The sequence below is a fragment of the Aquarana catesbeiana genome, linkage group LG02, assembly GCF_042186555.1.
Source record: "Aquarana catesbeiana isolate 2022-GZ linkage group LG02, ASM4218655v1, whole genome shotgun sequence".
Taxonomy (NCBI): Eukaryota; Metazoa; Chordata; class Amphibia; order Anura; family Ranidae; genus Aquarana; species Aquarana catesbeiana.
Genome location: NC_133325.1, coordinates 138,558,662 through 138,569,440, shown reverse-complemented (window position 1 = coordinate 138,569,440; position 10,779 = coordinate 138,558,662). Strand labels below are relative to the sequence as shown.

Here is a 10,779-nt window from a genome sequence, read left to right as displayed (position 1 = left end):
TTTTGCCCTTCACTTCTATTTAAAAACTGACTGAGTTGTTTTACAAGGTGATCATTTACAAATCGCTTTAAATCGCACACTGCAGATACAGAGCTATGAGGCTGTATGCACAGGAGTGCCTAGGTATACTCACATAGCAGAAGTGCACAGCTGTTTCTCTGGAGGAATTTAAAACAAAGTACATATTCATGTTACTGCTTAGGCACAGCTGACATTTCTAGACGTTTGCTGTAACATAGCAGCTCTTCACTTTTTTGAGTTTAGGTCACCTTTAAATAGACTATAGTATTCTTTTAGCATCCAGCATTCGCTGCTTCAGCCCTGAAAATAGCATGACTTTCATGTACTAAAAATATTCTAACTGTATGGCAATGTGTTATACTGTACTACTATGGTTTGCTTGGCTTAGCAGAACAGAAATATACGATATTATTTATGATCACAGCCTGATAGTTTTAAATTAAATGTTTATAGGCATTTACCTTTTTTATTTTATAAGTGAAATGTTCCAGACATCCAAGAAGTAATAAGCTTCAATCGGCTAAATCAAACTGTTATCAGAAGCCCTTTCACCTTCTAACTTCAGAACTATATTACACAAGTGCAAAGTTCATAACAAAAGAAATAAAATCCAGACGCAGAATATATGAACTGGAAGGAATTTTATTAGAGATGTTTCACAATTTCACACCCACACATAAAATCCCTCCCCACAAAAATCAGAAGACTTCCACCAACTAACACAGACCAGACATTAGAGTGGACATGCTTTTCCAGTGCTACTTCTTGCACAAGATGCAGGTACAAACTTTTAATAAAAAGCATCAGTGACTTTTTCAATCGAACAGGCTTTATGATGTTTGAAGGGTGAAAAATAGCACCATGTATCTTTATTCTTATATACAATCATGGCAAATCTCTCTGCAAAAATAAACTTTAAAATTTCACCCCCCCTCCCCCCAGAAATACTGTAGAAATTGACTTGTTTTGGGGGTGTTGGCATCAGCATCATTGACCAAAAATGACTTGCAGAGGTTCTATTTCATAAGGGCCTCAAGCATTTGTGGGACAGACCACGCTTCATCTTACAACCACCAGCCAGTTGTAACAAAGGCCACTGGTGACTCACTGAGGGACAGCACAGGTTTATGGGCAGTAAGAAGAAGCAAAGAAGAAGACGGCAAGGAGAAAGGTGCTGCAGACAACCCCAGCAACCAGACATACCCCCAAACCTTATCTAAAAGGAGAAAGAACAGACGCAGTAACTTAGCATAATAAAAAGCTTTCACTGAAGTTAAAGGACTTAACAGAACCCCAGTATTAAAATACTGTGCCTCTGTACTGTAAAGAAAATGTTAGGACTTTAATGGGGGTATGGATAGCACTAAGGATGTCATTAAAAAGGAAACACGAAAGCTTCTTAGTATCTTGAGCTGCTCCTGCTGGAAGATGTGGTCACGGAGTAGGACTTCACAGCACCGCCGGATGATCCGCCGCCACCACTGCTGAACTTCAAAGAGCTACCGGCTCCGTACCCACCTCCGAACCCAGCTCCACCTCCAAAACCAAAGCTTGGTGCAGCTGAAAAGGTATTTCCGCCATAGCCACCACCAGAGGAGGAGGAGGAGCTAGTGTTCATAACAGCTGTTAAGACAAGAAAATACATTTTAGGTTATACTGCTATATACTGTCAGTCATCCACAAAAGTAAGGAGGACCAAGAAATCTTTAGATCCTAGAGATCCTTGCATTATACGCCCCTGATCTGTGCATTCAATATTAAAGGCTGCCCTCTACTTCTGAAAATGCTAGTTGTCTGTCATTCTGATCCACTGGCTTCCTTACTTGTTGAGCTATGAACAATTTTGCATATTAAGAGGTCTGACTTTACTGGCAGCTCCATGCTTGTCTTGACTCACTGGGGGAGATTTACTAAACCTGGTGCACTCAGAATCTGGTGCAGGTATGCATGGTAGCCAATCAGCTTCTAACTCCAGCTTGTTCAGTTAAGCTTTGGCAATAAAATCTCAAAGCTGATTGGTTTCTAGGCAGAGCTGCACCAGATTTTGCACGCTCCAGTTTTAGTAAATAACCCCTAGTGACTCAGAGAAGCTAAAAGTTAACAAGCATTTTCAGAAGTGTCAGCCCACACAATTCGATCAGCATCAGCTTCCTTTATTAAAGGCTATTATGAAATGTTTTAGGCCATTTTAGGGAACGGAATGTTTAGCAAAGGCTGTCTGTAATAGACTTCTGAAAGATTAGGGGCTAAAAGGTTCAGATGTGTATAGGAAAATACTAGATGCCACTAAACCTTCTGAAATGTGTATCTAACTTTGTTGCTTAGCCAACATAATATATAGATTTACTGCCCATTTCAACACTGGTTCTGTATATCTTGTGTGTAGTCATAGAGAGATACTTACACATACTAACAGCCCCAACACCTTCACCAGCCAGCCTAAAAATAAAATGAGAGAAAGAACAATGAATAAAGGATACATTATGTGTCTTTTGTAACTGTGCTTGAAAGTATTCTCAATCATAAGAATATATTATAAGATTGTACAACTGCTAAAAGGAAATCATTATGATTATCCCTACTATAAAAACGTAATCAGGTTTGAAAAGAGAAAAATAAATACCTGCTCTCCTCTCCTTCCAGGAGTTTCCTGTAGGTGGCGATCTCAATATCCAGAGCAAGTTTGACATTCATCAGTTCCTGGTATTCTCTCAGTTGGCGAGCCATGTCCTGCTTGGCCTTCTGTAGAGCACCCTCCAGCTCAGCCATTTTCTCCCGGGCATCCTTCAGTGCCAGTTCCCCACGTTCCTCAGCCTCTGCAATTTGTGCCTCCAGCTTAGCACGCTGAAAATAGAAAGAAACAAGGTGCTCAACAACATTGCACCATTCTGTGCCTCATCTGCAGCGCTATGTGTTTGGTTTTGCACCCTGTATTGCAAAAGTCACAATATCAGATCTCGAAGGAAATGACAGAGTGCGGTGATGAGATGACAGAATCAAACAGGTGGCTACGCCAGCTAGTCTGCGATCATTGTGCTGGCAGAAAGAAAATGTTATCACCTGAATTATTTAAAAGCAGCAGGTGATCACATTATGATTCATGCAGCCGCACCCTGCCCTTGAACTAGATTTTTACAAAGGGTTCTAAACGGTAACTAATCCTAATGCACGTCGGCTGCTTGCTTTATGTGGCTTCCAGGCAACATTAAATCTTCTGTAATTGCACCTGCTATGAAGTATTATAATAGATAAGGGAGCAGCACAAGTGCATTGCATTATTTAAAGCATATTAATGCTATGCAGGACAGCACAATGGCTACAGTGTAAATACATAGAATGACATTTTACTTTGCAAGAGCTGCTCAGTACAAATCCTTTTTGCGGATACTAAACATGTAAGAAATTGACAACCATAGACATTAAGGGGCATATGAGCTTTAAAGCAAGACTGGCATTCAAAACAAAGCAACAGCTTTGCTTTAATCCCCCAACAACATATACTTAAGTTTTCCCTCACACCTCCGCCATACCACTCAGAGCCCAGTACCTCCAGGTATAGAGGAACATATGACAGCAATGAGCCAATTGCACTGTCCTGTGGGGAGTCCATAGTTTTATGAACGCTATGACTCCAGTGACTTGAAGCTTACACAGGCCCTCCCCTATTACCCACAGCAGCTGAATGGCACAACTAAGAGAAAAGGTGGTAAGTGTGTGTCTGTGAAAGTCCTTATTACCATGAACTTGCTTAGCCCTACATACATAGGTAAAGCACAGGTTCACTATAAGTAACCATGCAGTGATGTTGAGGGATTTATTTCCTAAAACCCATTCAGGTGTATCTGCTGTAAGCCTACCTCATCCAATCTAATCTATTTTTAGATTAGTCATATCAAATTATCTGTAGCAGACACGCTTTTTTTTCTGCTTTGATGGTTCTCTTTAGATTATCTGATTTAGTTTTTCACTTAAATTCGAAATGTTAACAATTTGATATTAATTACCTGTGCTTTTACATTCTCAATCTCGGCCTGCAACCTCTGGATGGCGCGGGTCAGCTCAGAGATCTCCTGCTTGGTGTTGCGCAGATCATCACCATGACGGCCAGCGGTGGCCTGGAGCTCCTGGTACTGTTGGTGGACAGTAATGGCACATTTCGAGATCATTGGAATACATGCACTTTATATGCCCAAAAGTTGTTATATGAATTCTAAAAGCTTACTTTGTTCTGGTAAGTAGATTCTGCCTCTGCACGGCTCTTGGCAGCAATCTCCTCATACTGAGCCTTGACTTCAGCAATGATACTGTCCAGATCCAAACTTCTGTTGTTGTCCATGGACAGGACGACAGAGGTGTCGGAGATCTGAGCCTGCATCTCACGTAGTTCCTTTAGTGAAACACAAGTATCAGCATTAGATTTTTTATTACAGGCAAGCTTCTCATATTGATTCAAGTACCGTATATATCTACCTGTGAGATTTGTCACTGAAAAATGCTTATAGCATTGGAGTGATACATACAACAGATCTTCAGATGCTGCAAGTCTACAAATACCATTATGTTGGGATTTGCATTTCTGCAACAAATGGAGAGCTGGCTGTTGCCTACTACTGCAAAAAAGTTGTGATAAAAGCTAAGTATTACTCCACCTGTCTCATACGCATTTTTTCCTCACCAAATTTACATTTATATGCAATGCTTATAAAAAGAGTAAAAGAGAAATCATATTTGATAGAGTATTGGACACTGTATTAAATAAAACATAATGTTTACTTACAGCTTCATACAGGGCCCTCAGGAAGTTGATTTCATCAGTGAGAGCATCCACCTTGCCTTCCAATTCTACCTTGTTCATGTAAGCAGCATCCACATCCTGCATAGACCAGAAGAAAGAACAGGTCAATTAAAGCATGCCTTAATAGCTTATTCTTCAGCCCAGCAGAAATCCCGATAATACCTTTTAGCTTAAAAGATAGTCTTTCGATTAAATGTATTCTGGATGAAAGCATCTTATTATCAAAACTTGTAAGGAAAGACTTCAGATAAAGCACATTGAAGGCATTGAAGTAAGCTGTGAGTGTCTAAAACAAAAAGGCCTGAAAACCATCTCCCTTTTTATTAATGTGGACAACCACATTTTTCTGTGTAGGATCATATATATAATACTTATTTGGAAGGCAAAAATAAATACAAAAAAAATGCAGTAACCCAGTGGAAAAAAAAAATTGGCAATCTTTCATTGTTTGCCCTCTCTAAACTAATAAAACAGGAAAAAGAATTGGCTTTCAAAAGGTTATTGCAGTGACAATAAAATTATACTTATTAGTTGTGCCATAAAGTGAACTGGACTTTGCAGTCTTGTTGTGTTTGATCTCCATGCCTACCAGTATACTCAAACTCAAATGAGCAGTATCTATCATGCCAGATTAACCTTTGCTTTCCACAGCGACTGAGAGCCTTTGATGCTGCGTTTTTTGACCTGGATATATTACTGAAATACAAGCTGCACTAAGGCTACACAGGTAAAAGATTGTACCTTCTTCAGCACGACAAACTCATTCTCAGCTGAAGTACGCTTGTTGATTTCATCCTCATACCTGAAAGAAGGAAAGGAGAGACAGGGCTTGTAAGTATTCTTGGCAGACCAGGTTCCTCAGTACAGAAAAAAAAAAAAAAAAAAAAAAATCAAACTGTACTCCTTTCTGTTCAGTGTTATATAATCTTCTCAGGACTTGTGGCATTTCAGAAGAAGACAGAACTAGCAGACCTTGCTGTAATTTCCCCTGTAACTGCCTCTAATGTTATACTCTCAATTTAAACTGGGCTGAAGAAATGCTTCAAGGTCAGCACACTGTATGAAGAGCCAAGCCTTGTCTTCTATCTACTAAAAGGTCAGTCCTGCTACCCTTTGAGTCTACAAATTCCAGCATGGCATGCTAAGACTAGTTGTGCCTCCATGCTTAGAAGGCGACTGGATGCTGACACTTGAAATTTTGTGCAACACCTTATCAAATTTTGTTATCTAAACTTCAGAAACAGTTTCCAAGTTTTTAAAGCTGGCCATACACTGTAAGATTTATCTTGCTCAGCCCTGTGGGCTGAAGAGAAAAGTCTATTGTTTCCCCTGGAGGAATCTCACATGCTGGCTATTGTATTCTAATAGCCAGCTCCCACCCCTGTCAGAATATCCAAAGATATGGCTGCCTCTGTTTTGCCAACAATTTTTCACAAAGCCCTTTTTATATTTAATTCAAAAGGATTGTCAACATGGCCACCCATGGCTTGAATTTTCTTTTTTTTTGTTTTTGTTTTCTGTTTTTAGGAACTGGCCAAAATTTGCCTAATGTATGGCCAAACTTAAACATGAACTATTTACATCAACAGAGCAGTCAATTGGCTGTTTGCTTCCATTCCACCAAGCTGGGAAGACTATAAAGAGGAAGGGGACTGCTGTGAGAATACACAGTTATACATTTTATACACTTTGTTCAACAAGGACTGATATAGTTAAAAGCAAAACTCTGAAGGACGCATTTATAAAACCTAAAGCCAAAAAAGTAAGGCGGTCACTCATAGCAATGCATCGGGTTTGGCTTTCATTCAGCAATTTGCCGTGAGAACCTGTGCCATGGAATCTAGTTGCTGGGGGAAATGGCTCCACTTTTCCTTCCTCTGACGCTTAAAATTTTTTATTTAACTTTCACTAGACAGGAAAAGGTTAGCCTTTGTGCTGTTTTTATGTATCAAGGGAGCTTTCATTATAAACTTTGGCAGGAAACAGTGTTTGCATGAGAAGTTTCCAACAATGGGTCGAGCTGTTATAATGATATCGGTGCACTGCTTGCTAAAGCTGGCTGTAAATGTGAAATAACAGGTATACAAACAAAATAGGATATAATCTGCCTATGCAGCTTTTGACTAGGCACTGTGTTTATTCACACTCTAAAACTGTGAAAAATCTATTTTTCCCCAGAATTAAATATACGTGTGTGTGGTCCTTTGCTCTGTATACAATGCAGGAAGATAAAAGCAGCCAGCAATGATTAAACTGATACTGGTGCGTTGATGCCAAGCCTTTTGTATTCACTAGCACCGGACATCTAGATTTCACCTGATCTAGATTACCTGCTATTGACTTTCCTGTAAGGGACACACCCTGGGTTTATCTGCATTGTTTGCTTTAGATCCTGTGAGCCTCTGCTTGGCCAACACAGGATTTTGCAAACCCTCCCCTCTCTTTCCAGCTTTCTTTGGTACAGTAAGGGCGTGGCGGTTACCCATACAAGAGCCTTTATAATAATATCATTAGGGTAATGCAGGTGCTTCCCATCTTCAAAAAACCTAGGTACAGTTACAAATTCTTCTACAGTTATAATCAGTAACAGGTTGCATTGCGAATGTACTGTGCTATTTATATTAGGATCTGCGTTTACCAAGCCGATTACTTACTTGTTCTTGAAATCTTCAACCAGATCTTGCATGTTCCTGAGTTCTCCGTCCAGTCTGCCCTTATCGTTGACTAGGCTGTCCAGCTGCCTCCTCAGGTTGGAAATGTAAGCCTCGAACATAGGACCGATGTTGCTGGCCTTGGCAGACTTTTGGTTATGCAGAAGTTCCCATTTTGTCTCCAGAACTTTGTTTTGCTGTTCCAGGAATCTCACCTTTTAAAAACAGCAAGCAGGAAGGAAAATGTAAAGACAGTCTAGACTCTAAACAGTGCAGAAGTTTAAACACATCAACTGCTACAGATAGGAATAGAATTATAGTTCTCAACTGCAGCAAGAATGACAGAGCATAACGCATGCAATTCAAATTCATTTTCATATGGATGAGATAGCATATACCAATACTCAGTACAATGAATGCGTAAAAAGGTACAACATTTAAATCTGTGCACAGTTGATTGAATTATTTCATTTGTGGTGACAGTATTTTTGTGGCAACAGAATTTATGGAATGCTACATTTTTTACAAAATTAAACAGCCAAGAGCCTGGCTTGAACAATCCTAAAAATACTGATACAATAATTATTGTTAAAATGATAAGTCCTTACCTTGTCAATGAAAGAAGCAAACTTGTTGTTCAGGGTCTTGATCTGTTCCTTCTCCTCCTTCCTAACAACCTGGATGTTGGGGTCAATCTCCAGATTAAGGGGTGACAGCAGGCTATGGTTGATGGTCACTTCATGGATTCCAGGTCCAGCTGCTTGGCCACCGCCATAGCCACCACCGAATCCAGCTCCACCACCGAATCCAGCTCCACCACCGAACCCAGCTCCACCGCCAATGCCATAAAGAGAACTGCCACCAGCGCTAGACCTGCCACTGGACACACCATAGGAAACACTCTTTCTCACGGAGCCCACATTAGACAAGCTAGAGCTGCTCCAGTTCCCTGGTCTTCCGAAGCCTGAACCTTTGGAGGAACGTGTCTGGCTGACTCTGAAGGAGCTAACGCCTCCCTGGGGGACAGCAGAGCGGGTGCTGAAGCTCTGGTAAGCCATTGTGCAAAGTGGAGATGATAATGAGAGGAGAAGAAGCTGGTGCTGCTGGTCTGTCTGAAGGATCCAGTGCTTCTGAAACTGCAGCTTCTCCTTTATATTGGAGCTGGGACTGGGCTGGGGGAAGGGGGCAGAGGGATCAGTTTACGGTATGTCACAGCTAGGTGTGGCTGGCTGCCATCCGGAGTCTGTTACCTGCAGCTATGTCCACACCTTCTGTACAGTCCCTCCCAGTGACCACTCCAACATTCTCAGTCTGGACACACACAATCACTACTTAACATTGCCTGTACAAGTCTGCAAATACACTTTATCATGCAGCTCCCCATTCTATTCCTGTAAAGTGCAGCTTTTATATTTTAGTCTTTCTACCATAAGCACCTGCAGAACTGTCTACATGTTTTCCCTAAAGCAACGAGGGAGTTAAAGCAACGGAGGTTGGCACAATACAGAGCTTATATGTGCGGTGACTCATATTTAGATAAAGATGAAGAATTTCCAACTCAGCAATTAAAAATGCAAAAGATTTTCAGTTGCAATTCAAAATTCATTGACAGTTTTATTTAATGCAAATGTTTTATTTTGATTAATCGTTAGAAATGAAGATATGTTAACAGTAATTCACATACTTTTTTTTTTTCCTAACCTAAATCATATTGTTATTCTGTGAAGGGTAATGAACAAGGCAAAATGTATAGAGTTTCTTCTGCAGAAGTGCTTGTTCTATGCGTTTATGAACAGTGAGCAAAGCGCAGAACATGATATCTAAGTAGAATATACTTTGCTGATGACAGTCAATGAGGCAAGTACAGCAAACATGTAACCTATTGCTTACTGCACTTTGCGCTGTTTAAGTCTAGTGAGCCTATGAAGCAATATTTAAAGCAGCTATTTGGAAATCCTAATTTATAAATAATATTTGGAGGATGCATGGCAGCCGCTATCATCAATGCTCAATCAATCATTGAAATGCATTGACAGAGCAGCTTTTAGGGTGTTTAGACAGTGGAGAAAAGATCGTTTGTCATACTGGAATAAGTGACTAAATCCCCACTCATGTTAGCTCAAGGCAAGTCCTTGCAAATTAAAGCCTTTGTGTTAACAAAATTTGATTCAATTCTGAGATAAGTCTGGTATGTCTGCCACTACTTACATAAAAAAAAAAAAAAAAAAAAAAAATCAACAATCACAGCATTAGATGCATTGTTTTAAAGTTGTAGGTAGTAGTAAAGAAAAGGGGTTAGATAGAATATGCTGATTCTAAAAATACAGCATCTAGCTGTCATAGGGCTCAGCTGGCTTCAGCACATGACTTAGCTGTATTCAGTTTAGCAGTATCTGACTTTGCTCTGAAGTTGGCCATACACACATAGATTGATTGATTTTTTTTTTGTTCCACCTATGGGCGGAACAAAACAAAAAACTCAAACAGATTCCTCTATCCACACTAAGCCTAGGTTCACCGAGCTGCATGGAAAACACTGCATGTGATTCACACACCGCATTCCTGTGCACATCACATGCGATGTTTGTGCGGTGCGATTCCAAACATTTTGTATGGCTGAAATCACATTGCATCTGCAGCAAAATGGCGCAGGACCCTCACACACACACCCCCACCTGAATCACATTGCATGGGTGTTCACCCATGTGATGCGATTCTGGCAATCGCACTGATTTTTACGACCTGTTTCGGGGTGACATTAAGATAACACTGACACCCGCAGCAGATCGCATGGACGCAGTGTGATTGATTTGGACTGCGAATGCGGGGAAACGCAGTAAATCTTGTGCGTTTCCCACATCGCATTAGTGTGAACCAGGGTTAAATTGCACAGATGGACAGGTTTCCCGCTACGGCTGTTGTATTCTGGCAGTTGGCTGTCAAAATACTCCAACAGTGCCTGCATCTGATTGGATACAGGATCTGTTTGCTAACAATTTTTCATCCAGCTCCTTTGATTGTTCAAATGAAGAATGTCGGGTGGGAAGGTGCATGTAGGGCCACCCATGGAGCACATTTCGGCCATTTCATTAGGAAGCAGATGAAATTTACTCTGCGTATTGCCAGCTTTAGACAGATCGGTGTCCGAAAGTATTGAAGACAGTGACAGCTAGGCATTTAGCATTTTCAGAAAGAGCAATGGTAGACTTTGTACATCTCTAAGGACATGTTTCATTCAGGGCCAGGTCCTTTTTATTCAGGTATGTAACGCATGTGCATTATGTTGCACATTTGTGTGTTGTGTATTAAGGC

At 40.6% G+C, this 10,779-nt stretch overlaps 1 protein-coding gene across 1 annotated transcript; it reads right to left on the bottom strand.

The window, feature by feature from the left end:
- Nucleotides 1-645: 645 nt before the first annotated feature.
- Nucleotides 646-8,632, bottom strand: LOC141127246 (keratin, type II cytoskeletal 7-like). The gene is made up of 9 exons (XM_073613518.1): nucleotides 8,076-8,632; nucleotides 7,471-7,682; nucleotides 5,558-5,618; nucleotides 4,799-4,894; nucleotides 4,244-4,408; nucleotides 4,026-4,151; nucleotides 2,645-2,865; nucleotides 2,426-2,460; nucleotides 646-1,644 (listed from the first exon to the last, which is right to left on the bottom strand). The coding sequence occupies exons 1-9, from the start codon at nucleotides 8,523-8,525 to the stop codon at nucleotides 1,421-1,423; spliced, it is 1,590 nt and encodes a 529-aa protein (XP_073469619.1). The 5' UTR covers nucleotides 8,526-8,632; the 3' UTR covers nucleotides 646-1,420.
- Nucleotides 8,633-10,779: the final 2,147 nt, after the last annotated feature.

What these genes read in the sequence shown, in the direction of transcription:
- LOC141127246 (XM_073613518.1), bottom strand. Translation starts at nt 8,525, where the DNA reads ATGGCTTACCAGAGCTTCAGCACCCGCTCTGCTGTCCCCCAGGGAGGC. An exon ending in TGAGGGCCCTGTATGAAGCT is followed by an intron (nt 4,409 to 4,798) that starts GTAAGTAAACAT and finishes GTTTCACTAAAG; the next exon opens with GAACTACGTGAGATGCAGGC. An exon ending in TGTTGGGGCTGTTAGTATGT is followed by an intron (nt 1,645 to 2,425) that starts GTAAGTATCTCT and finishes TTGTCTTAACAG; the next exon opens with CTGTTATGAACACTAGCTCC.